Source organism: Sus scrofa, chromosome 1, assembly GCF_000003025.6.
Source record: "Sus scrofa isolate TJ Tabasco breed Duroc chromosome 1, Sscrofa11.1, whole genome shotgun sequence".
NCBI classification, from domain to species: Eukaryota; Metazoa; Chordata; class Mammalia; order Artiodactyla; family Suidae; genus Sus; species Sus scrofa.
In genome coordinates, this window is record NC_010443.5 from 90,812,845 (window position 1) to 90,839,903 (window position 27,059).

The window sequence follows — 27,059 nt, forward strand, 5'->3', positions numbered from 1 at the left end:
TGAACAGACGGTAATTTGTTTTGAGAAAAAAAAAAAGTAACTTGGATAAATTCTACCTTTTCCTCCTCAGACTCCTCTCCCTCCCAGTGAGGGGAGCCAGTGTTTGGTTAGTCACACTGTTGGGAGAATTGCAAAATTTACTGTGCTGGATGGGATTAATTGGCCTCATCCCTGATGTGTCTCAAGGCATTCGTGTTTTCCTTGAAGACTATCCATGAAGATATTTAGATGTTTGAATCTATTTATATTTTCAATCCAGATCTCTCTAACTTGATCAAGTATTGAAAATTTGCTGGACTGCCATTATTCTAATTTTTCTTTTTTTTTTCTTGTCATAAGTTATCCTCTAGATCTGATGTTTCGAGATCCAGGCACCTATTCCTCCATTTCATATTATTTAGCATTGTTTATCTGAGGGGATGTTCTCGAGAAAGATTGTAGGGCTGCAAACTTAGTTTTTAATCTTCCTTATCTTCCCAGAGTTTCCTTATTTTATTTTTTGTCTTTTTTTTTAGAGCTGCACCTGCGGCATGTGGAAATCCCCAGGCTAGGGGTCAAATCAGAGCTTCAGCTGCTGGCCTACACCACAGCCACAGCAACGCTGGCTGGATCCTTGACCACTGAGAGGGTCCAGGGATTGAACCCACATCCTCTTGGATACCAGTTGGGTTCATTATCGCTGAGCCATAACAGGAACTCCAGATTTCCCTTATTTAATAGAGCCCTTGTCCATTCACCTTGCTGACAGGAGTTGTCTGTCTTTGAACCTTCTCCATTTTTGTTTTATGAAACTAGAACTGCACACGTTACCCTGGGTCAGGAAGCACTATGATTTTTACACAGATAGGGTCGTACTTTCCTCCAGATACCTTTTTTGAGGGCTGGTATTTTGTCAATGTTTTGTATTATTTCATCACACAGCCTCAGAGACAGATTAGGTGTTCACTCTTAATCATCTGACTCTCTGAGCCCCAGCAAATGAGTTGTCTCTCTTCCCAGTTCAGGGGTGTTAGCAGAGGTAGATGCTGGCAGGGATTGAAGGTCTCTGACCTGAATGGGAAGTGTGTTTGTTGGAGTCATAGACCCCTCCAGTCCCCGTGTGACTTGTGAGCTGCTCTGTGATGGTTTCCACAGGACTAGACTTAAGTGGTCTGCTTCGATTGAGAATTGGTTTTAGGACCGCACCTGTAGCATACAGTGGTTCCCAGGCTTGGGGTTGAATTGGAGCTGCAGCTGCCAGCCTATGACGCAGCCACAGCAACACAGGATGCAAGCTGCGTCTGTGACCTACACCATAGCTCAGGGCAATGCCAGATCCTTAACCCATTGAGCCAGGCCAGGGATTGTACCTGTGTCCTAATGGATGCTAGTCAGATTCGTACCCGCTGAGCCACAACAGGAACTCCCTGAACAGACGGTAATTTGTTTTGAGAAAAAAAAAAGTAACTTAGATAAATTCTACCTTTTCCTCCTTTATCAGTTATAAACTAAATACCAACTGTAATCAACTCACTTCTACCTATTTATTTTTGTTAATTTTTTAATTTAATTTTTCAAACATACGCAATAGTAGAGAACAGAACTATAACCCTCTGTTACTTAGTTTCTAACAATTAACATTGGCTAATTCCGTTTCATTTGATTCCCAATGAATTCCTTTAAAATTAATTCTGCATGACTTCAGATCATGTTGAAGAGATAGAATTCTATTATATATGTGTATGTAACCACACACCTTAGAAACCTTAATAATAATTTTGTAATATCACCTGGTGTAAACTGGCTGTTTGTGTCTTCTCAGAATTCAGGGTTGAAAGCTAACCCTTAATGTGATAATATATGGAGATGAAGCCTTTGGGAGGTGATTAGGTCACAAGGGTGGCGTTCTCATCAATAGGATTAGTGAACTGGCTTTTATTTATTTTTTGGCCTTTTTTTATTTTAGGGCCGCACCAGTGGCATATGGAGGCTCCCAGGCTAGGGGTCAAATCAGAGCTACAGCTGCTGGTCTACACCACAGCCACAGCAACGCTAGATCCTTAACCCACTGAGCCAGGCCAGGGATCGAATCTATATCCTCATGGATGCTGGTCAGATTTGTTTCTGCTGAGCTGCGATGGGAACTCCAGTTTTTATTTTAATAAGACGCATTTGATGGAATGATTTTTTTTTTTTTGGTTGTGCCTGGGACATATGGAAGTTTCCTGACCAGGGATTGAACCTGCGCCATAGCAGTGACCTGAGCCACAGCAGTAACCACACTGGATTCTTAACTGCTAGGCTAACCAGGGACCTAGGATGGAATGCTATTTGAATGGAAGAAACAGAACTTTCATCTGTGTCAGGCCTGATTGAAGCAAATCTTGTCCCTGGCATTTCTGTTCTTGGTGACGCTGACCCTCCAACCGCTGCTCTGGGTCTCCCTTACCATCTCTCAGCTGTTTAAATTAGGAGGAGTCTCATCAATTTATTCTCTGTGAAGTGTTATTTGATAATCCCTTAAGGTTTGTTATTCCTAGGGATATTTGCGTTTTAATGCTTGACCATGAAATAAAGTAATGGGTTGCTGATGGTAGAGTTATTTTGGAGATTTGGGAGGGAGAAGTAGGCACCCATCCTTCTGCTTCCACCCGAAGGTGAATTCTACTAAGAGGATTCTTTCACAGTTGTCAAGTAGCAAATGTCTTATATTGCTTTTGCTACTTTTCTCTCATAACCTTAAACACTAAGTTGGTTAAAACTAGCCGCTGTCATTCGGTTTGTTCCTATAGAGGATGAGGACAGTGGTGCAGTGAGGTTTCCTCTGAAACTCAGGCGGCTTGAGTTGGTGCTAAGTGGAAGCATCTGGAAGTACCTCCAGCCATCCACACGTGCCTTTGTTGTGGGCAGCAGGCTGTTTTCATGTGATTTTCATTAGCATGGCATAAACATCTGACTTAAATAAACTGCTGACAAATCATACACATTTTCTTTCAAAAAGATAGCTAGATGGCCTTGAGCGATGAATAAAACCTTCGAATTCTGTAATTAGAGGATATTGAAAAGACTTTATATCATTAGACTGGAGTCATGGGGGTGACTGGGAGACCTGGCCTGTGGCCTGGCAGAGCATCTGGTCCCAGGGTTCAAACAGCTGATGCTATTAGAGTGCAGTTTTTGAAGGGGAAAACCCAAAGCTTTAGATCTTGTGCAGAATAATTTTTTTTTTCTTTTTAGGGCCGCACCTGTGGCATATGGAGGTTCCCAGGCTAGGGGTCGAATCAGAGCTGTAGCTGCTGGCCTGTGTCACAGCCACAGTAACAGGACCTACACCACAGCTCACAGCAACACCAGATCTTTAACCCACTGATCGAGGCCAGGGATCAAACCCACAACCTCATGGTTCCTAGTCAGATTCATTTCTGCTGTGCCACAACAGGAACTCCTGTGCTGAATCATTTTAATGTGTTTCTAAAGCAAATAAGAAACATCTGTAAAAAGGTAAGAATAATACCAAATGGTGTGGAGCCTCCACTATTATGCAATTCTTTCCTATCTTCAAGTTCCTTTGCAGTTCACTTATGATTAATGCCTTTGAGGGGAAGAAGTCTGTGAAATGTGTTTTGGATGAAATTTGGCAGTGCTGGCGGCTCGCAAGTTGAAATATCTTGTTAAGATCACCAGTTTAAGGCTTAGAATCCTTTTTTATGATTTAAGGTGCATATTTCACATTTAAAACTATACCCTATGATAGAGTTCAAACTTTCACTGTAGGCCATGTTTCCAGATCTTGGCAGAAGTCTCCATCAGTTCCCCTGTAGAAAGGGATTTTTTTCTAACAGATGAGTGCGATGGAGAGAGCAACGCTGACACTTATCCCTGTCTTCCTCCAGACCACGGTGGGAGGACGACAGAACAGTGTGCTCCTGCAGAAGCTGAAGCCCGACACACCTTACACAATCACGGTGTCCTCACTGTATCCTGATGGGGAAGGCGGCCGCATGACTGGAAGAGGCAAGACCAGTAAGTGAACCCAGACTTCAGTGGCCATTTATTTATTTATTTTTGTCTTTTTTTTTTTTTAGGGCTGCACTCATGGCATATAGAGGTTCTCAGGCTAGGAGTTGAATCAGAGCTGTAGCTGCCAGCCTACACCACAGCAATGCGGGATCTGAACTGCTTCTGCATGGCAATGCCAGATCCTTAACCCACCGAGCAGGGCCAGGGATCGAACCTGCATCCTCATGGATTTGAGTCAGATTCTTTTCCACTGAGCCACAATAGGAACTCCCCCAGCAGCTTTTTAAACCACCATCAGGTGGATGGAATCCCAGCATTCCCTGGAAACCCTGGGGCGACGAGTTTTGCTGATTTCTTACAGTGCATATTAATAACAATCTTAATTGGAGTTCCTGTTGTGGCTCAGCCAAACAGAATCCCACTAGTATCCATGAGGATGTGGGTTCAATCTCTGGCTTCACTCAGTGGGTTAAGGATCCAGAGTTCCCATGAGGTGTGGTGTAGGTCATAGACTCGGCTCAGATCTGGCATTGCTGTGGCTGTGGTGTAGGCCAGTAGCTGTAGCTCTGATTCGACTCCTAGCCTTGGAACTTCCATGGGTGTGGCCCTAAAAAGCAATAATAATAATAATAATAATAATAACAACAACAACAACAACAACAATAATAATAATTATAATAATTGTTTTTAAGATCCCTACTTGGAGTTACCTATGTTTGTAGAGAAAGACTTTGATTTCTTTCTAGGATAGAACAAACCAAAAACTCTCTGGGGTGAAAATACCCTGTGGGGAGATGAGACATGGACCAGATGATCACAGATGTTTCAACTCTGGATGCACATGTACTCATATCAACAGACATTTGTGGGTGCCTACTGGAGGGAGCCTGCTGTGTCCTAGGGTTCCTGGGAGGTATCAGCAAGCCTGTGCTCTGCGTGTGCTTGACTGTTAGGACCTCTCTGTGATGTACTTCCTGTGCATTCTAGAACCCTTGAATACTGTGAGGAACCTCAGAGTGTATGACCCTTCCACCAGCACTTTGAACGTTCGCTGGGACCATGCAGAGGGCAGTCCTCGCCAGTACAAGCTCTTCTATGCGATGGCAGGCGGTCCAGAGGAAATGGTAATTATTTCCTGTAGGACAAATACATGTTTGTTTCCTTCTGCAGCTGAAAGATTGCCAAGCAGAGCTGAAGATTTAACTGGTTTACTTTAGTGCAGAAGAAGTTCATATTCATTTAGTGAACTTGACAGAGGGGAGGAGGTTGATGCCCTTAGGGTCTGGGTAACTGGGGGGGAGTGGGGTTGGGGGAAATAGTCATTCCAGAAAGTTCTAACGAGGGAGCCTGGGGGGTGTAGAGAAGTCTTTTTTTTTTCTCTGTCTTTTTAGGGGTGCACCTGCGGCATATGGAGATTCCCAGGCTAGGGGTTGAATTGGAGCTGCAGATCCTAGTTGGGTTCGTTACTGCTGAGCCACAGCAGGAACCCCCAGAGAAGTCTCCATAAACTCTTATAACAGTTCAAATGGGAGCACGTCTTTCCATCCAGTGTTACAGAACTGGCTTCTTGACTTGATTTTGAGTATCATATTGTTCGAAGTATTTCCTTTCCAAGTTCTTCAATCAAGTACTTTATATTTTATTAAACTTTTTAGGTACCAATCCCTGGGAATACCAATTATGCCATTCTTAGGAACCTGCAGCCGGATACCCCATACACCATTACAGTAGTTCCCGTTTATTCGGAAGGTGATGGAGGACGCACATCAGATACTGGCAGGACGTGTAAGTAAGAAGCATAAAAGTGTAGCTTCTTCACTTTTCAGTATAAAGGACATATGGGCCCATTAAAGAAAATCTGGAAAAGTCCTGAGAGACTAAAAACATAAAAATTACCCACAGTTTACCTCCCTAGTACCACCAACCGTTAATATTTTAGTATATGACAAAAATATTTATAATGGCATTCTTCTTTTGAAATGATAATTTTGGGATTTATAAATGTTCATCAGTGTTCATCAGTCATCAGTGTCCTCTTTTTTTGGCAAAAATTCATGAGCTTTACTTTGTGCTTCATAAGTTTGTGTGAAGCAGTGTTTTGTAATTGGCTTTCAGAGTATCAGTTGTTGAAGTCTGTCCTCATGTTACCAGATCGCACATTTCTCTGGTTTGCTGATAACGTGCTTTTTGGTGTTGAAAATCTGTACGCTCTCATTTGCCATTAACATCTTGAGAACTGCATTTATGGTGGTTTTACAAGTCTTTATAGTCTTGCTTAAAAGCTTTGGTGCTTATCTATAAATACTTCTTTGGCTTTAAGAATATACTTGCTGATGGCTAAAAGAGAGCAAGTATGGATGACTTTTGGCAAAAGATAAGTGGTCTAGAAAGCTAATGTTATTGGCTGAACCAAGAGTCTGGGTTTGGTACATGGATTTATTTTGCATGTGTTTCTAAGTCCCTATTGGGGCAATTAATTTAGAACTGAGCGTGTGTTTTCTTTCTCCCTCCTTTTTTGCCTTTTCTTTTAATCACAGAAGACATTCGGTATCTATTTGTCGAATGAGAAGGAATGAGGGGGTGAAGGTAGCTGAGGGAATCAGACAGGCTTCATTGTGGTTGTCAGTTTTCACTTACATATAAGATCCTCTCTTTCTCCATTACCTATATTGGAAAACTGAAGCTTCTTTTCTGGTTTCTTGTCCCTTGTCCCTTGCTCTTTTGTGGCCAACCAAGTTCTACTTTGTTGACTAGCTTGTTTTTATCGGCAACAACTTTTGCTTACATATAGACCAAGGCCAAGTTGGCTAACTTTAATTGAATTTGGATTTGGAGAGTTTTATTCAGCTTTTGGGTATAGATAATTTGGAAGTTGGAGGAGAACAGTGTTTTATCTTATGGCAGAGTGGAAGTTCTGGAAGAGTGATCACCAAAGCTCAATGTATATAAATAGATGTCAGAAATAAGTGTTGGCTTTTCTTTCCTCAGTGGTAAGAGGGGTGGCAACAAACATCCAAGTGTACAATCCAACGCCAAACAGCCTGGACGTCCGCTGGGACCCAGCGCCAGGGCCCGTGCAGCAGTATCGCCTTGTGTATTCTCCCCAGGCCGGCACTCGACCCTCAGAGTCTGTAAGTGACACTATCATCTTAGTGGTTAGAGTGGGTTAGCTTTCACTGTGCTTCCTGCTGTAGCTGCTGCTCAGAGCAGTAGGGCATTTGTTGATGTGGCCCTAGGTCTCCTGGAAATGTCATTTGCAGATGACCTTAGTTTCATGTTTGTTTCCCGTGAGAATGCAAGCCCCAAATGTGCCCGTGTGTAATGCTTAGATGAGTGGTTTTGGGGTTCCCTCTGTGGTGCAGTGGGTTAAAGATCTGGTATTGCCATATCTATGACTGCTGTTTGGATTCCATCCCTGGCTTGGGAACTTCCATATGCTGCAAGTGCAGCTAAAAAAGAAAAAAAAAAAAAAAGAGTGCTGTTGATGAATTAACGCAAATTATTAACTGTATAGTTCATTAGCAAAAATGAATTTTGGGAAAATGCAAATTAATTCTAGGAGTTCATGCAAATCATTGCTAGACCTTGTCAATATGGACTTTTTTATGAAAATATCTTAATGTTTGCCTTCCTGGGCTCTTAAAAATAACTCATCTTCAATTCATAGTACTATGCAGCTTTTTAAATATATGAATAATGTAGAGTTCAGAACTTATTGATCTGACTAGAGATAATATCAGAACACCTATGGGAAGGTACATATATACACTCATTTAATACACAAGTCTTTACACAATAAACAATGATGATGAGCCAAGATAAACACCTGATGAGCAGTAGATGTGTTGTATAAGAGTCCCAATTTGCAAGTCCCTCTGGGTGGTAGGAACGCATTCAGACAACACTGCCCTATCCATTGCATGGAATAGCTCTCTATTTCAATAGAAAATCTCTCCCCACAAGTGTGGGGGTCTCTCCTCAATGTGTAATTAAACTTTGGGGTGCTTTGGGGTAACTCCCTTGAGTCCTGGATGTTGTATTGGAGAACCTTTATAGTGAGCATCCATGGGAGACAAAAGTTACTAAGGGTCAAGTATGAACTCACTTTTTTTGGAGAGGGAATTTCTGAGGATAAATTGCATCTAGCTCTGTGGCTTGGGCAGACCTCATGAGGTAGCATGGAAATTGGCTTCCTGTGTCTGGGCTCAGCCTTTTATTGTAACCGTTATTGTGCTGACTGATAGACAACTCGTGAAAAGAGTGGGTTGTCGTTAGGCAGAATTTGGCTTGTCCTTCCCTCCAGATTGTGGTGCCAGGAAACACCCGCATGGTGACCTTGGAACGGCTGGTTCCGGACACCCCCTATTCTGTGAACATCGTGGCCCTCTACGCGGATGGGGAGGGTGATCCCAGCCCTGCCCAGGGACGAACATGTGAGGCAGAAACCCTTTCTCCACCCACTTCCTTGGCAGGGGGCTGGGAGGGGGGTGGGGAGTGAGGGGTGTGGGAACTGCCTCCACCTGCACAGGTGAGGGGAGGCCCCAGGGCCCCACCTGCATGTTCAGGAGGGCACCTTGGTCTGTGACTGCCCTCTGAGCTGAGTGAATGCCATCAGCCATTTTTTCACCTGGGCCCTGAGTTCAGGAGGGGCTTCTTCCCTTCTTCTGCCCTGTGGTGGGTCTTTTCACCAACTGGGCACTTGGGGAAGACGAGGCCTCTCTATTTCATTAAACAGGAGGTGGTTACAATAATTAAAAGAATCCCTTTCTCTCCCAGTCGGTACTTTCAGGTTCCACCTTAGCTCTTTGTTCCTGAAAGTTCAGCATGTAGCTCTGAAGACAGCACTTTTTGCTGTTTATGATATATCAAAATCAGAGATGGGGAATTCCTTTTGTGGCTCAGCAGAAGCGAACCCGACTAGCATCCATGACAATGGGGGTTCTATCCTGGCATCGCTCAGTGGGTTAAGGATCTGGCATTGCCGGGAGCTGTGGTGTAGGTCGCAGATGTGACTTGGATCCCGCGTTGCTGTGGTTGTGGTGTAGGCCGGCAGCTGCAGCTCTGATTGGATCCTTAGCCTGGGAACCTCCATATGCTGCAGGTGTGGCCCTAAAAAAGCAAAAAAAAAAAAAAAAAAATAGATGTGTATTTTCTCATAAGAGAGGGAGCAACTCAGAGGGTGGTAAAATATCTGGGTACATCCTTTTATACCCCTGCCCCCCTCCGCATCATCGCAAGCACAGACAGCCACTAACTGTACTGTATTTATTTATCTAGTGCCACGAAGTGGACCAAGAAACCTGAGAGTCTTTGGGGAGACAACCAACAGTCTCTCGGTAGCCTGGGACCATGCAGATGGGCCAGTGCAGCAGTACAGGATCATCTATTCCCCTACTGTCGGTGATCCGATTGATGAATATGTGAGTCTGGCACCCATTTGTCTGAGCTTTTTGGAATCTTTTACCTGGATGGAGGGTGGGAGTACACTGTCCTCTTTAGGAAGTGCTGTAGTGACAGTTGGATTCTTGATTCTGTGTGGACTGTGTGACAGTCCCATCGTACATGATAGTCTCTGACATATGAGATGATATTGGGGCCACCTGCTTGTGCCTAGGGTGACTTCCCAAACTACAGTCAGTGTCTTTGGGCTCATTTATTTTCTAAAGACAGCTTGAAAATTGTCTTATCTCAAAGATGCGTATTTATACCATAAGAGCAGTTCCCATCGTGGCTCAGTGGTAACTAGTATCCGACTAGTATCCATGAGGATGCAGGTTCCATCTCTGGCCTCGCTCAGTGGGTTAATGATCTAGTGTTGCTGTGAGCTGTGGTGTAGGTCACAGAAGTGGCTCTGATCCTGAGTTGCTGTGGCTGTGGTGTAGGCCGGCGGTTACAGCTCCGATTTAACCCCTAGCCTGGGAACCTCCAAAAGCCGTGGGTGTAGCTCTAAAAAGACACACACACAAAACATACCATAAGAACTGAGTCTGGTGAAACATGAGATCTATTTTTCTAAGCTACCTAAATTAACATTTGAGTGATGTTAAGTATCTAAATGTGAACCTTTCTGTAAATATAATTCCTCCATAAGGTCTCCCTTCAATGCTCCAGCGCTAATCAAGCTGTCTTTTCTGTGAATGTAACATCTTTTGTTTGGGATGATAAATACTTTCATACTGACTTCGAGCTTTAAAAAAGAAAATTTTTTTATTTAATGATTTTTATTTTTTCCATTTTAGTTGGTTTACCGTGTTCTGTCAATTTTCTACTGTATAGCAAAGTGACCTAGTCACACACATACATATACATTCTTTATATATATATATATATATATATATATATGTATATATATATATACACACACACACACACACACATTCTTTTTCTCACATTATCCTCCATCATGCTCCATCATAGGTGATTAGCTACAGTTCCCTGTGTTATACAGTAGGGTCTCATTGCTTATCCACTGCAAAGGCAATAGTTTACGTCTATTAACCCCAGATTCCCAGTCCATCCCACTCCCTCCCCCTCCCCCTTGGCAACCACACGTTTGTTCTATAAGTCCATGAGTTTCTTTTCTGTGGAAAGGTTCATTTGTGCCGTATATTATATTCCAGATATAAGTGATATTGTATTTGTCTTTCTCTTTCTGACTTATTTCACTCAGTATGAGAGTCTCTAGTTCCATTCATGTTGCTGCAAATGGCATTGTTTTGTTCTTTTTTATGGCTGAATAGCATTCCATTGTGTATATGTAGCACATCTTCTTAATCCATTCATCTGTTGATGGACATTCAGGTTGTTTCCATGTCTTGGCTATTGTGAATAGTGCTGCAATGAACATAGGGGTGCATGTGTCTTTTTCAAGTTTTGTCTGGATATATGCCCAAGAGTGGGATTGCTAGGTCATATAGTAGTTCTATATTTAATTTTATGAGGTACCTCCATACTGTTCTCCATAGTGGTGTTATCAATTTACATTCCCACCAACAGTGTAGGAAGGTTCCCTTTTCTCCACACCCTCTCTGGCATTTGTAATTTGTTGACTTGTTAATGATGCCCATTCTGACTGGTGTGAGGTGGTATCTCATAGTAGTTTTGATTTGCCTTTCTCTAATAATCAGTGATGATGAGCACTTTTTCATGTGCTTGTTTGCCATCTGTGTATCTTCTTTGGAGAAATGTCTGTTCAGGTCTTTTCCCCATTTTTCAATTGGGTTGTTGGTTTTTTTGCTATTGAGTTGTGTAAACTGTATATTTTAGAGATTAAGCCCTGTCAGTTACATTGTTTGAAACTATTTTCTCCCATTCCATAGGTTGTCTTTTTGTTTTTTTTTTTTTTTTTTTTTTTTTTTATGGTTTCCTTTGCTGTGCAAAAGCTTATCAGTTTGATTAGGTCCCATTGGTTTATTTTTGTTTTTATTTTTGTTGCCTTGGGAGACTGACCTGTGACTTGAACTTTTTGAGTGTCATATTTTATCACTCTAGAAGTAGATTCAGGTTTCTTGTAGCTTCCTTGTAGCCCTCAATTTGCATATCCATCCGCTATGGATGGAGGAACTCACTACTTTCGTTAAAGTTCAGTGATTAATTGATGCGATAGGTTGGTAGATTATACAGGATGTTGGCTGTAAGGCAGTTCTGCGGTTTGCAGCCATTTTGCCACCCATGGCTCTTTGATTGTTCCTTCCTCATTATCCCTCTATTATAAAACATGTTATCTACTTGAACTTGATATATTAAGCTTTAATTTAAGACCTTGTTTTAATTAATCAGAAACTCACATAACTGCCATTTACTGTTTCTGATTAAAATGAGATAAGTGGTATTACGACATTTAGTTTGCCAAAGCAGAGAGGCTCAGGCTTTAGTGTCTATTCAGTCTTGCCATGGGCAAATAGGCCATTTCCCAACACTTTCTGAAAACATTAAAAATGTAACTTTTCAGGAGTTGCCCTTGTGGCTCAGTGGTAAGGAACCCGAGTAGTATCCATGAGGATGTGGGTTGGATCCCTGGCCTTGCTCAGTGGATTAAAGAGCCGGTGTTGCCATGAGCTGTGGTGTAAATCGTAGATGTGGCTTGGATCCTGTGTTGCTGTGGCTGTAGTGTAGGTCAGCAGCTATAATTCCAATTCAACCCCTTGCTTGGAAACTTCCATATGCCATGGGTGTGGCCCTAAAAAGCAAAAAAAAAAAAAAAAAAAAAAAAAGAAAGAAAGAAAAAATATATGTTTCCCCAGAATTCACCATTTGGTATCAGAGTATATTCCATCTGGCGTTCACTCACCTAAGTGTTGTTTGTAGAAGTTAACACAGGGCTGGGAGAGAGATTGAGAGATCTGTCATTTCCTCTTCACAGAGTCCATCGAATGTGTTTTCTATTCCCTCTTTTTCATCTTTCTCACCTAATTAGTATCAGTCCAACTGTCAGTGCTCTTGAGGATGGAAACCAAGCCCATTTTTGCTCCCTAGTATGTTCCCATGGTGGGCACAGGATACATATTTGTTGAAGGAACATGTGAAGCAGACACAGCAGGATGGGGAGGGGAGGGGAGGAGCAGGGCTCAGTTACATGGGCAGAGGCAACATCCAGCCACTGCCTTTCATCCTCACAGCTCCCTTCTAAGATGCTGAGCCACAAGACTGGGTGGTAGCTGATGGGGGATTTGACAACTATTTTACAACTATTCTCCTTGCTGCACAGCAGCAGGATAGACAGTATGCCTTGCCATGGGCATCACGCAACAAAAACCATGAGGAAAACACCACTCTATGTGGGAATCCAAGAAACATTGACCTGGAAGTCCTCCAGCTGATGATAACTCTGTAATTTAACTTCCCCTGCAGACCACAGTCCCAGGCAGAAGAAATAATGTAATACTACAGCCCCTGCAGTCTGATACCCCGTATAAAATTACTGTTATTGCTGTTTATGAAGATGGAGATGGAGGCCATTTGACAGGAAATGGAAGAACTGGTAAATGTCTTATACCTTTAATAATCTTTAAATTGGGGAGTGTTCGAGCATATACATCTCAGACACTAATAATGTGTTAACAGTTGATTAGATATTTGAATTTTGTCAAAATGATACCAGAATAGAATGTGTTTTTAATTTTTTAAAGGTCCATTAAAAGAAGGAAAATGAGACAAAAATCTACATATTTTGCTTTGCTTTAGATAGTTTTATTTTTTTTGGAAAACCATTGCACAGTCTGTGAATAATGTTTTAGTTTGTGTGATATCAGTTAAGGCCACAGCTGTTAACCCAGTCAGTTAGGTATCAGCAAAAACCACCCCATCACCGTAGAATATTTTCTTTTTTCTTTTTTGGCTATACCCATGGCATGCAGAAGTTCCCGAGCCAGGGATCAAACCCATGCCACAACAGTGACCTAAGCTGCTGCAATGACAACACTGGATCCTTAACCTGCTGCACCACAAGAGAACCCCAGCCATTGAATCTTAAGCCATAAAAAAGAGGCAAGATAATTAGCAATCATCTTCTGTCTTTACAACTTTAGCTTTTTTTAAAAAAAAATTTTAGCTATTGTACCAAGTCATTTTACCAAGAATTTCCAGGTCCTGGCCCCTTTTCTAGCTTACATGGGTGACAGTTTCTTATGGTTTAGATCTTGAGTTCTCCAGTTTGGTTTCTGGATTCACCCGACAAACTTTAAAAAGGCTCATGCCTGCGTATCACCCCCAGACAGAGATACTGTTGTAATCTGTCTGAGATGTGGCCTGGACCTGCTGAAGTTCTGGTTTGCAGCTGAGAGTCCTGGTTGAGCATGAGGGCAGGCTGGGCCCTTGGCCTTTTAGGTTCCTGTGCTGGGAGGTATTGATAATACTCTTTTTTTATTTTGGTCTTTTTAGGGCTGCACCTGCGGCATATGGAGGTTCCTAGGCTAGGGATTGAATTGGAGCTGTAGCCACTGGTGTACACCACAGCTTGCAGCAACGCCAGATCTTTAACCCACTGAGTGAGACCAGGGTTTGAACCTGAATCCTCATGGATGCTAGTCATATTCTTTTCTGCTGAGCCATGGTGGGAACTCTGATAATACTCTTCCACTTCACTTAGTGATGTTCCTTGCTACACTTAGTTGCCCAAACTCCTTCTATACCTAAACAGTTTTGATGACTTTACAGGATTTGGGAGAGGCAACATTTGAAAGCTCCTGAGAGAAAAGTGGGACCAGAGTATTTTAGGCAAGGAATTTGCACATTTATGAACACCTATTGTCTGCAGAATGGAGCCAACAGAGACTCTAGTGACTCAAAATGATTTTAATTTAACAGCTTCCCATTTTAACTTTTAGGTTACAGAATCTATTTTGGTACTTTTCTGGAGGAAATGGCATATTTCAGAATTTTGAGCTTAATCAAAATATATATAAAACATCTCTGCCAGATCTTGAATTTTTCAGAAAAGGCCAAAGCCACTTCTGATGTCTCTGGTGAAAAAGTTTTTGATGTTGAAGTCCTTATTTGTGTGATGCTGTGAATTACACTCAGTGGCTGACTAACCGGCTTTCTCACAGCATTGCCCTGGAGGCCTGAGGATTTACTCTAGGTTGTATTGTAGAGGATAAAATAGCTCTGGAGGAGCACCTCACTTTAGCTGCTAGAGCTGTGTGGTCTGGAGCAAAGTATATCTTACTTACATGGTAACGTGTTGGCTCTAACAATCTGTAATCATGCAAAAAATGGTGGAATTCCTGCTATGGCACAGTGGGTTAAGAATCCAACTGCAGTGGCTCAGGTCACGGGGAGGTGTAGGTTCTATCCCAGCCTAGGGCAGTGGGTTAAAGGATTTGGCATTGTCATCCTAGGTTGCAGCTATGCCTCAGATTCAGTTCCTGGCCTAGGAACTTCTGTGTGCTGTGGATGCAGCCACTAAAAAAAAAAAAAAAAAAAAAAAAAAAAAAAAAAAAAAAAAAGAAAGAAATAGTATAGGTCTCTTTTATTTTCTATAATTCTGCATCGTATAACATACCAGCTTTGGAAATCACCACTTCCTGTGTCCATTTGATTTACCATTTGAATTTGGAAAGCTACTAAGCTTTCTTTGGGACCATTCTTTTTTTTTTTTTCAGGGCTGCACTGGTGGCATATGGAAGTTCCCAGGCTAGGGGTTGTATGGAGCAGCTGCTGGCCTTCACCACAGCCACAGCAATGAGGGATCTGAGCCGCATCTGTAACCTACACCACAGCTTATTGCAACTCCGGATCCTTAACCCACTGAGCGAGGCCAGAGATCAAACCCACGTCCTCTTGGATCCTAGATGGGTTCGTTTCTGCTGAGCCATGAGGGGAATTCCCTCTTTGGAACATTTCAATGCCTCTTCATTGTTTCCTGGAGCAGGACATTATGGGATTTTATTAACTTGCTCTCATGGGGCTTCGCTGTCAGTGCTCATAAAGTTCCACGCTCTCCTGGTTTGTCAATAAAAGGTCAGTAATGTGTGCCAATGTTTGTTTTCAGTGGGATTACTTCCTCCTCAGAACATACACATCTCTGACGAGTGGTATACGAGATTCAGGGTGTCCTGGGATCCTTCACCCTCTCCAGTCCTTGGATATAAAATTGTGTACAAGCCAGTGGGTAAGGAAGCATCTTCATCATTGTAGGAATGCTTTGGAGGGATATTTGTGCATGAATGTGTTCTTTATGGTATCCCCACAATTAGATTCTCCTAATAATTTAGTTACTACATCTGGTCCTCTCTGACCAGAGATAATGTTTCTGGAAATAGAATGATCATTGGTATAGATGCAACTCCTATTAATTTTCATGACTAAAATGTTTGACCTGGTTCATAAAATCTCACAAGTTGAAGCTGTTTGTGTTCAAACAACTGATATGTTCTTAGGATTGTGAAATAATGCATATTTAATCAATATAAACTTCTGTATTTTTCCCATCATATCAAGGTATTATTCCATTTAGGGCATGTGTATTTTAGTTTATGACATGCTTGCTTGCAACTTCCCACTGACACATTCATCTCTATTAATTTGGATGTCACCTCTATTAAATTATTTGCCATCTTTCTTTCCATGTTCTGTCTACATGTTTAGCAAAATGGAAGAAAAAGACTCTTGGACTAAATTTGTTGGGGTAGCTTCTATGCACCCAGGAAGGGTGCGAACTAGAAAAATATAAAGGAGAGAAGGCAAGAGGACAGATATGTGAGCCTGTGAAAGAAATGGAGCAAGAACTTAAAAGGGGAGGACTTTCAGCAATTGCACTGCATAGAATGGGGTGCAAGATAGATGTCCTTAAATCTTTACTACAACAGATAAATGTCAAGTGGGCACCTAGAATGTATAGCGCACTATGCTGGCAAAGTGAAGCTTAGAGACGAGGCTTGAGCATCTAGGGTAGTGGACCGTGTGATGATTTATTCATTAAAGCAATGTTAATTACATGCCTGCTACATTCTAGGCAGTGTGCCAGGCTTTGAAAATAGCCAGGAAGAGGATTCAGTCTCTGCCCACAGCCTTATAGGCACCACATTATAGAGCACACCTTATAGGGAGCAAGTGCTGAAGGGCTGCTGTTCCTACGACTGTTTGTGATAAGGTATTTGATTTTAAGCAAAATTGCAGACTAGGGATGGCATATTTCTTTGTGTTTTTGTGATTGTTTTTAAAGGTTCCAACGAGCCCATGGAAGTCTTTGTTGGAGAAGTGACATCATACACGTTGCACAATCTCAACCCCAGCACCACCTATGACGTCAATGTGTATGCTCAGTATGATTCTGGACTCAGCGCCCCTCTGGCGGACCAGGGCACTACACGTGAGTCCCCTCGCTTTGCCTGGTTTTAAGAAAAAGTGTAGTATAAATTCTGAGGTCAGTCTGTTTCAATTGTTAATTTTTTAATTTGTATTTTTTGGGGTGGATCTTCTTAAAGGTGCATTTTTATTTTTTAAAAATTCTATTTATTTATTTATTTTTGTCTTTTGTTTTTTTAGGGCCGCACCTGCAGCATATGGAGGTTCCCAGGCTAGGGGCTGAATTGGAGCTGTAGCAGCCAGCCTGTGCCATAGCCATAGTAACCCATTGAGCAAGGCCAGGGGTCAAACCTGCATCCTCATGGATACTAATCGGGTTCATTAACTACTGAGCCACGATGGGAACTCCCATTTTATTTACTTTTTATTAAAGTATAGTTGATTTACAATGTTGTGCCAATTTTTGCTGTATAGCAAAGCGACCCAGTCATTCATATGTATACAGTTCCTTTTTATACTATCTTCCATCATGTTCTGTCCCAAGAGATTGGATATAGTTCCCTGTGCTGTACAGTTGGACCTCATTGTTCATCCATTCTAAATGTAATAGTTTGCATCTACTAACCCCAAATTCCCCGTCCATCCCACCCCCTCTCCCCTTCCCCTTGGCAACCATAAGTCTGTTCTCTATGTCCATTAGTCTGTTTCTGTTTTGTAGGTATGTTCATTTGTGCCATATTTTATATTCCACATATAAGTGTTGTCATATGGTATTTGTCTTTCTCTGACTTACTTAACTTACTATGAGAATCTCTATTTGCATTCATGAGGTCAGTTTTAATTTTCTTTTGTAACATATGCATGTTTACTCAGCCTTGAGTAGGTAACTCTTTTGTGTCAAACTAAACAAATACTTAGGTAATATAATCAAGTACACTATATATATATGAGATATGCTTATTTCATATAAAATACATTGAGCTTTAAAAGACAAAAATTATAGAAATTATGATTTCATTGATGAATAATCTGTAAGGTTAGAGTTGGGATGCTATGTGGTTTTTCTTGATGTTTGATGTTAAACATATATTACCTAAACGCATTGGTCTAATTGAAAGTTTTCACAGCCATGCTCTGATGACTGATTCAGCTAACAGAGAGATTTTATCACCAAGTGCTTTAATAACTGCTTAAGGATTTAGCAGATAGCCTTTTAGAAACATTTCTAATTATTTTTCCTGAGATGTCTTTGGCATTCACAGTGTCAGGATGGCCTACAGGCAGACCTCATTTTATTGCACTTGGCTTTATTGCACTTCTCAAATGCTGCATTTTTTATAAATTGACGGTTTGTGACATCATGGCATGGAGCAAATCTGCTGGTGCCATTTTTTCCAACAGGATTTGCGCACTTCATATCTCTGTGCTCTGTGTCATGTTTGATAGTTCTTGTAATATTTTAGATTGTTTCGTTATTATTTTGTTATGGTGATCTGAGATCAGTGATCTTGATGTTACTATTGCAAAAAGATGGCAATTTGCTGAAGTCTCAGATGATGGTTAACATTTTTTTAGCGATAAAGTTTTTTTTTTTTTGTCTTTTTTTTTTTTTTTTGTGTGTGTGTGTGTGTGTGGTCTTTTTAGGGCTGTACCTGGTGGCATATGGAAGTTCCCAGGCTAGGGGTTGAATCAGAGCTGCAGCTGCTGGCCTACGCCACAGCCACAGCAACACAGGATTTGAGCCACGCCACAGCCACAGCAACACGGGATTTGAGCCATGTCTGTGACCTACACCACAGCTCATGGCAACGCTGGATCTTTAACCCACTGAGTGAGGCCAGGGATTGAACTCACATCCTCATGGATACTAGGTGGGGTCTTAACCTGATGAGCCACAATGGGAAGTCCAATAAAGTTTTTTTTTTTTAATGAAAGTATGAACATGATTTTTTAGATATAGTGCTATTTCGCCCTTAATAGACTATAGTATAGTGTAAACATAACTTTTATATGCACTGGGAAACCAAAATAGTTGTGGGGCTCGATTTATTGCACCAATATTTGCTTTATTGGAATGGAGTCTGCAGGATCGCCTAGGTCTGCCTGAATGTGGAATTTCCTTCCCTCGAAAATCCATGATAGAAAGGGAGGTCTGTTTTGGCTGTACCGTGTTTCCATGTATGTTTCATGTATGTTTTTTATAATGGGAAACTTTAGACATTATTTTTTTCAACCAGGGTGGAAATTTTAAAATTGCATTATGATTAAAAGTATGCTTTTTTGCATTATTTATGAGGTGAATCTCTTTCTTTCTTTTGTAGTGTATTTGAATGTGACAGATCTGAAAACTTACCAGGTTGGGTGGGACACTTTCTGTGTCAGGTGGTCAGCTCATCGGGCAGCCACTTCCTACAGGCTGAAACTAAGCCCTTCAGATGGTACGTGTCCAGAAAAATGAACTGGAGCACAGAGTGGCAACATTTTAAATTTCAGTAAAGACCTCGTTATGTTTATAAAATTATATATTTATATGTCTTTAAATACAATTAATGGCAATGATGGCATTTTCTTTTGTCACCCTAATCAGGAACGAGAGGGCAGGAAATTACAGTGCGAGGATCAGAAACCAGCCACTGCTTTACTGGCCTGTCACCAGACAATGATTATGGTGTCACTGTCTTTGTGCAGACACCAAATCTTGAAGGACCCGGAGTCTCTGTCAAAGAGCACACTAGTAAGTTTTTGCATCACCTGGAAGGGTTTCTGTAACGCTTTAGAATTGCCGTGACTGGGGAAGACCTGAGTGAGTCCTGTGTGGACACTTCTTCTTCCAAGCAGCAGTGATGACGTGGTGGCATGGTCTTGAGGCCTGTCTGGTTCAGCACCTTTATCTGCAGCAAATCTGTGCTGCCCCAAAACAGTTGGCAGAATTTTAAGGAGAGACTGAAGGAGGGAGAGCTGGCTCTGGCTGATGGATGAGAAGGTGAATTAGTGACCCTGGGACATTTGATTGGATCTGACAATCTTACCTTCTCCCTGTGAATCTGGGCTTCACTTCCCACAGCTGTAGTCAGTGTTGAATGACTACCAGTGGTACCACATTTGGACAACATAGAATTCCCAGCATGTCAGTGCCAGTGAGACTTGATTTGTTATTGAGGAAATAAATGGCTCTTATAGTTTACTTTCTGGGATATGAAATGTGCACATGTTGTGTTTTTCTAATTATTATTATTATTTTGCTTTTTAGGGTTGCACCCGTGGCATATGGAAGTTCCCAGACGAGGGGTCAATTGGAGCTACAGCTGCAGGCCACAGCCACAGCAACACCAGATCCGAGCTACCTCTGGGACCTACACCACAGCTCACCGGAATGCTGGATCTATGACCCACTGAGCAAGGCCATGGATTGAACCTGCATCCTCATGGATACTAGTTGGATGCACTGCCACTGAGCCACAATGGGAATGCCTCTAATTATTATTTTTAATTCTAGCTGTAAAACCAACAGAAGCCCCTACAGAGCCACCCACACCTCCTCCACCTCCAACGATTCCACCTGCCCGTGAAGGTGAGTGCCCTGATCAGGCAGTACACACAGCCCATGGGGATTGAAAGCCTTCTTGTTTATGCAGCCTATACATAATTTACAGTTGATAGAGAGCAGTTCTGATTTATAATTCCTGCCAAAGATTTTTTAGATTAAAGGAAAAGATTAGCAGTAATTTGCTCTTCTGCCCCTCCAGGCACATTGTAGTGTGAATAAAACCAGTCATATACCATTCCAGCTCTTCAAACTGTTTTCTCAGTTTTGTAGCTGAACGTCTCTTAATACCTTACATAAGTCAGTCACGTGGTGGGTCTTTCTTTCTGTGGGCTGCTGGCATCAGTAGGCACCGGGAACCTTTTGGGCTAAATTTGCATCATAACCCCTGGAGCCCTTGGCTTTGGAATTTCTGGCTTCTGAGCTGAATTCCTGGCCCTGGGTTCCACAAAGCTAAAATACTTCCATTCACCAAAGTCTGAGACATAATTGTCATTTGCAGTGAACTGGTAAAAAGGCATACACTGAACTATTAAGACTAGTTTCTCAGTAATCTGGGGCGGTGCTTAGTGCTGCATCAAATTAAGTTTCAGCTCATTAACTATTGGCTTCTTCTTTGCCCACATTCTGTTTGCAGCATTTCACTGAAAGCATTTCAGATTTTTAAAGTATTTTTCTTTTATCTTCGAAGGCTCTAGAATGCTATGACCTTATCAGACTTATGAAACTAGTAAAAGTAAAAGTTAAAAGTGTATTGTTATAGGATAAAATGGTACTGAGTTTCTTTAAACTAGACTATTAAAAGGAATTCAGTAAATCATTTTGGCTTAAAGACATTTACTTTTTTTTTTTCTTAGTAGGCTTTATTTTTTAGAGCAGTTTTCGCTTCACAGCAAAATTGAGCTGCAAGTACCTAGAAGTCCCATACAAGCGCCCCCCCACAACCGCCTCTCAGCACCTTCACCAGATTGGGACATTGGTTATACTCTGTGAACCTATATTAGTGCCTCCTGATCACCCAGAGTCCTTATTTACATTAGGGCTCATTCTTGGTGTTGTACAGTTTGTGTGTTCAGTTTTTATGGCTACAATGATGTTAAATTTTTATTTTCAGAATTTAGTGTGAAGATTTAAATTAAAAATGTTTATTTTATCCATCCCCTCCCTCCATCAGATTCTAGTGGCCTAATTTAAAGTAAAAAGTCAGCTTATTTGCACCAAATCTTTGGTAATTATAGACAGAATCTCCAGACTCATTGATGACTGTTTTTAGTTTCTGTGCATTGTTTTTCCTTTGATTCCCTCCTCATTTACTGTTTGAAGCTACTTGAAGAATCCCATGAGGAGAGAGCTTTGTTTGCACGTGGATCTAAGCAGATTGAGTGATTCCAGAGCAGAAATTGAGGGCCAGTTAGAGGACATTTTTCAAACATTATTATGTGTGTGAGACATCTGGCATCTTTTCCTGCTGATTTGCACTAAGGAAGTTGCGGGGGGCAGGACTCTGCATTTCTGTGAAGCTCCCAGGCAATGCTGGAGCTGCTGGACTCCACTTGGAGTAGTAGCCAGGGGTTTCTCAGTGACATGACTTCACTTGAATTGAAGAATTTATGAAAATCGAGGCTGCTTCTGTGCTTTCTCCCCAGTATGCAAGGGGGCCAAGGCAGATATTGTGTTCTTGACTGATGCCTCTTGGAGTATCGGGGATGATAATTTTAACAAAGTGGTAAAATTTATCTTCAATACTGTGGGGGCCTTTGATGAAATCAGTCCTGCTGGAATTCAGGTGAGTGTCGTTTCATCTTGCTATTTCCTTCAAACTTTTTTTTTTTTTTAATTTTATGGGAATGTAATTGGCTTACTATGTTATGTTAGTTTCAGGTATAGAGCAAAGCAAATCAAATACACACACACACACACACACACACACACACACACGTATACACACATACAGACACATGCATCCATTCTTTTTCAGATTTTTCCCATCTAGCTTATTATACAGTATTGAGTAGAACACCTGTGTTACACAGTAGGTCTTTGTTACTTATCTGCTTTATATATAGTAGTGTGAATATGTCAATCCCAACCCCCTAATTTATCCCTCCCACCCCACATTTCCCTCTTGGTAACCATGATATTGGTTTCAAAATCTTTTTTGAAACAGAGTCTCTTTCTGTTTTGTCGGTCCTTTTGTATCATTTTTGAAGTAAGTCAGACAAAGACAAATATCCTATGAGATCACTCATATGTGGAACCTTCAAACTTTTTAAGAAGAAAGTCTTCACTATAAACTCTGTTTTAATTTGTTATTTTCTATTTTCTTTTCTTTTTTTAATTTTTTAATGATTTTTATTTTTTTCCATTACAGTATTCTGTCAATTTTCTACTGTACAGTGAAGTGACCCAGTCATCCACCCTTGGGCATATATCTAGACAAAATTTTCCTTGAAAAAGACACATGCACCCATATGTTCATTGCAGCACTATTCACAATAGCCAAGACATGGAAATAATCTAAATGTCCATCTGTTTTCTTTACACATGTATTTTGGGGATGGACTTAAGGTGTAAATGATAAATAAATAGAAAAATAAACATACCTCTAAGTTTTTCCTCTTGGAGAATTTAGGAGATCCTGACTCTTAACTTCCTGCTTGAAACTTCTGACAATGATATATTTTCGTGAAAGATCCCTTCATGGTCAGGAAGTTAAATGCATTGTGATTGTCATACTCTGTAAGTCAGAAGATTCAGTGGAGAATGGGGACTGGAGTGGGTGTATGTGGAACCCTGCTGCCCCTTCCGTCATGACATTGGCTGACCAGAAGAGTGGCCCTTGTTGACTCAAAGGAAATTTCATCTGTTTTCCTACAAGGATAACCACAGTTATCTTGCTTTGGAATCTCTCCAAGTTTGTTTTCCTAGAGTGGGAACTTAGAAAAATTTTTCCTTCCATGACACACCTCAAAGATTACTTTCTCATTTAGCTCTGAGCTACCTTTAAAGCTCAGAATTCTCCACTCTTAACATACTCATAGACTCTTAACACTTGGGGCCAGCGGCTCTGTTATTCACTACTTCTTGGATTCTGTAACCTTGAAGACCCACTTCAAATTCCAGCTTTTGGGAGTGGCTTCCTTGATCATTTTAGGCATCCCATACTCCTGAAGGCTTATATCTATGTTGCTGTTGTAGCATGTATCACTTTATATTTCATGATATGTGTGATTCTTGTCTGCCTAAATGTTGATGATAAAGGCAAGAGACTATATTGAATTACTGTTTTTTTTTTTAAATTATCTTCTTTCCCTCCCTATTCCTCTTGGTGAATTTTCTTCTTTATTTTGGCAGTTTGGACCTCTTCATCGTGACATCTTAGAGATGTTATGGAAATAAGTGATTTTGACATAAACCACAAATAGTTTCATAAACAAATCATGTATTCTTTTATGGAAGAGTACTTTATGGAATGTATTAAATTCAAATTCCCAAATAATCCTGTGGATGTTATTCTAACCCAAGAAGAGTAAAATGTCAGGCTAGCTATGTTCTTAATGTAATATATCAGCAACTAAGCCATTTTAAAAATCCTTTTAGAAATTAAGATTTCTGATAAAAACTAATTTAAAAAGCTACCATATTTTATTAACTTCTGTGTGCCAGCTACTTGGATATACATAATTCTTACTCCTTAAAACAACTGTATAAAGTAAGTATATAATTATCTCCATTTCACTGATAAGAAAAATAAAGGCCCTTAGATGTTGGGAACTTACTCAATATCAAAGCTATTAATTGGCAGAGCTAGGATTTGAGCCCATTGAATCCTAACTACAAAGCCTGTATTCTTTTCACTAAATGACACTGCTACTAAATTTGTGATGAGTGCTGACTATTATCACACATGTGACATTTTTATATTACCATGAAGATTACGTATAGTCAGTGGGAAGGCTCAGTTGGCTGAGAACCAATTGCTTAGCCAACCTTTGAGCTCAAGATGGTATGTTCTCATTTCTAATCCTGGAGCCTCACTGCTCTGCTGGTTTTCCCATCCCTTCTTACATCCTAGAGAAGATATACAGTTTACCTGCATGATTAACATCAATTAATGGACACTTTCATGGAAGATCAGAGATTTAATGAGACAACAGGAGTCCTGTTACTATATTGGCTATAAAGAGCTTACAGTATTCCGCCAGGTTGACACTTCTGTCCTCATTCTACAGCTAGGGGAAATCACTTGAAAGTTGAAATCTAAGAAGAGACTTACCCTCACTGCCAAACCACATTTCCTTTTAGGTCTCATTTGTGCAGTACAGTGACGAGGTCAAGTCTGAGTTTAAGCTGAACACCTACAATGACAAGGCTCTGGCCCTTGGAGCCCTCCAGAATATTCAGTACCGAGGAGGAAACACAAGAACAGGTACAGCTGATCAGCGTGTACATTGACCTAGACTCTCCAAAGCCTTTGGAATGATAGGCTGAGTGCAACTTGCACATTCAAAGTCTTACCAGTTGGGTGTGGCTCCTGGCTTCTGGAGAGTTTGCACTAAGATGACCCTGAAATGTTCTATGCTGCCTTCTACAGGCAAGGCTCTCACGTTTATTAAGGAGAAGGTCTTGACCTGGGAGAGTGGGATGAGGAAGAATGTCCCCAAGGTGCTGGTGGTGGTTACGGATGGTCGGTCCCAGGATGAGGTCAAGAAGGCAGCTTTGATCATCCAGCAGTCAGGTGAGGAATGGCACACCTTTGAGGCCTAATGATTGCAACTTCTTATTTCCCCAGTTTTAAGTGTCCAGGAAAGATCGCCAAAACCAAAAAATGCTGAATTTACTTTATTGTTTCTCTTTCACTCTGTATTCCCTATCCTTCTAATGTTAGCTTACATTTAATTATGGAATAGTTTGATAATTGCTCAAAAATGACATGGTGTATTTTTTGTCCAAGACATGCTTCAGGGGTGTCTCCAAGAGCAAACTGTTTCCCCATAGTGGCTGGAAGGCTCCAGACACCTATACTGGAGTGATCCTCAAGAAGGCCTCCTGCTGTAGCAGAAGTGGATCTTGATGCTGGTTTAACCCTGTGCAAGGAGAGACATCACGTTTAGCATGTCTTGGCAGAGACCGACCCAAAGCAGACTGCTGGAAGGTTGACTGCAGAAGATTGGCAAGGCCTCAGGGAGATGTCGCTGGTGTAGATTTTGGCAGCCAGATGTCTTGGGAGCCTTGTTGTTGCACTGCCTTGATTAGTTATTTAGGATTTTTGGAGATTAAACCAGGTCTTTTTTTTTTTAAACTTTTTGTATCATTGTAGTTTCTACATGCGTTTGTAAGAAATGATTCAGAAAGACCCGAAACTACAGTACAATATCACAATCAGGAAAAATTATGTAGATGCAATCCACAGTGCTTATTCAGCTATGGCCACTTTTACCTGCCATTTGTGTGTGTGTGTGTGTGTGTGTGTGTGTGTGTGTTAGTGCTGTGAAGAAACCAGATCTTTTTTTTATGATACAAAAATCTAGTTTGTTTAATTTTTAATTACTACTTTTAATTTTCTCAAAATCCTATGGAGAGGTGTCAGATTAAGGTGGATTGTATCAGTCTTTCCACATCTAATACATCTGGGGATATATATATATATATATATATATATATATATATATGAAATTTTATTACTCAAGTGAATTTATCACATCTGTAGTTGTATAATGATCCTCACAATCCAATTTCACAGGATTTCCATCCCACAGCCCAAGCACATCCCCCCATCCCCCAAACTGTCTCCTCCGGAGACCATAAGTTTTTCAATGTCTGTGAGTCAGAATCTGTTCTGCAAAGAAGTTCAGTCTGTCCTTTTTTCAGATTCCACATGTCAGTGAAAGCATTGGATGTTGGTGTCTCATTGTATGGCTGACTTCACTTAGCATGATAATTTCTAGGTCCATCCATGTTGCTAAAAATGCCGGTATTTCATTCCTTTTAATGGCTGAGTAATATTCCATTGTGTAAATGTACCACATCTTCTTGATCCACTCCTCTGTCGATGGACATTTAGGTTGTTTCCATGTCTTGGCTATTGAAAATAGTGCTGCAGTGAATATTGGAGTACGTGTGTCTTTGCGAGTCATGGTTTTCTCTGGATAGATGCCAGGAGTGGGATTGTTGGATGAAATGGTAGTTCTATATTTAGTTTTCTGAGGCACTTCCATACTGTTTTCCACAGTGGTTGCACCAATTTACAATCCCACCAACAGTGTACTAGGGTTCCTTTTTCTCCACACCCTCTCTAGCACTTATTGTTTGTAGACTTTTGGATGATGGCCATTCTGGCTGGTGTAAGGTGGTACCTCATAGTGGTTTTGATTTGCATTTCTCTAATAATGAGTGATGTTGAACATCTTTTCATGTGGTTTTTGGCCATCCCTATGTCTTCTTTGGAGAACTGTCTGTTTAGATCTTCTGCCCATTTTTTGATGGGGTTGTTTGTTTTTTTGGTATGGAGCTGCAGAAGGTGTTTATAAATTTTGGAGATGAATTCCTTGTCAGTTGATTCACTTGCAAAGATTTTCTCCCATTCTGTCTTTTCGTGTTGTTTAGGGTTTCCTTTGCTGTGCAGAAACTTTTCAGTTTGATTAGGTCCCATTTGTTTATTTTTGTTTTTATTGGATTTGAGAAGATGTTGCTGTTGTTTATGTCGGAGTGTTTGGCCTATGTTTTCCTCTAAGAGTTTTATAGTGTCTGGTTTTATATCTAAGTCTTT

General features: G+C 41.0%; 1 protein-coding gene across 6 annotated transcripts in view; it reads left to right on the top strand.

Annotated features, from left to right (window-relative positions):
* COL12A1 (collagen type XII alpha 1 chain) overlaps nucleotides 1-27,059 on the top strand; it is a 130,719-nt gene that overhangs the window by 68,436 nt on the left and 35,224 nt on the right. For all 6 annotated transcript variants that reach the window (XM_021092374.1, XM_013992820.2, XM_013992819.2 and 3 more), the window contains 15 exons: nucleotides 3,873-4,002; nucleotides 4,987-5,123; nucleotides 5,655-5,784; nucleotides 6,988-7,130; nucleotides 8,303-8,432; nucleotides 9,277-9,419; nucleotides 12,850-12,979; nucleotides 15,491-15,610; nucleotides 16,664-16,810; nucleotides 19,068-19,184; nucleotides 19,334-19,480; nucleotides 20,243-20,317; nucleotides 21,937-22,076; nucleotides 24,596-24,719; nucleotides 24,885-25,028. In XM_021092374.1, coding sequence (XP_020948033.1) covers nucleotides 3,873-4,002; nucleotides 4,987-5,123; nucleotides 5,655-5,784; nucleotides 6,988-7,130; nucleotides 8,303-8,432; nucleotides 9,277-9,419; nucleotides 12,850-12,979; nucleotides 15,491-15,610; nucleotides 16,664-16,810; nucleotides 19,068-19,184; nucleotides 19,334-19,480; nucleotides 20,243-20,317; nucleotides 21,937-22,076; nucleotides 24,596-24,719; nucleotides 24,885-25,028 — 1,957 coding nt within the window. The remainder of the gene's footprint in view (nucleotides 1-3,872; nucleotides 4,003-4,986; nucleotides 5,124-5,654; nucleotides 5,785-6,987; nucleotides 7,131-8,302; nucleotides 8,433-9,276; nucleotides 9,420-12,849; nucleotides 12,980-15,490; nucleotides 15,611-16,663; nucleotides 16,811-19,067; nucleotides 19,185-19,333; nucleotides 19,481-20,242; nucleotides 20,318-21,936; nucleotides 22,077-24,595; nucleotides 24,720-24,884; nucleotides 25,029-27,059) is intronic.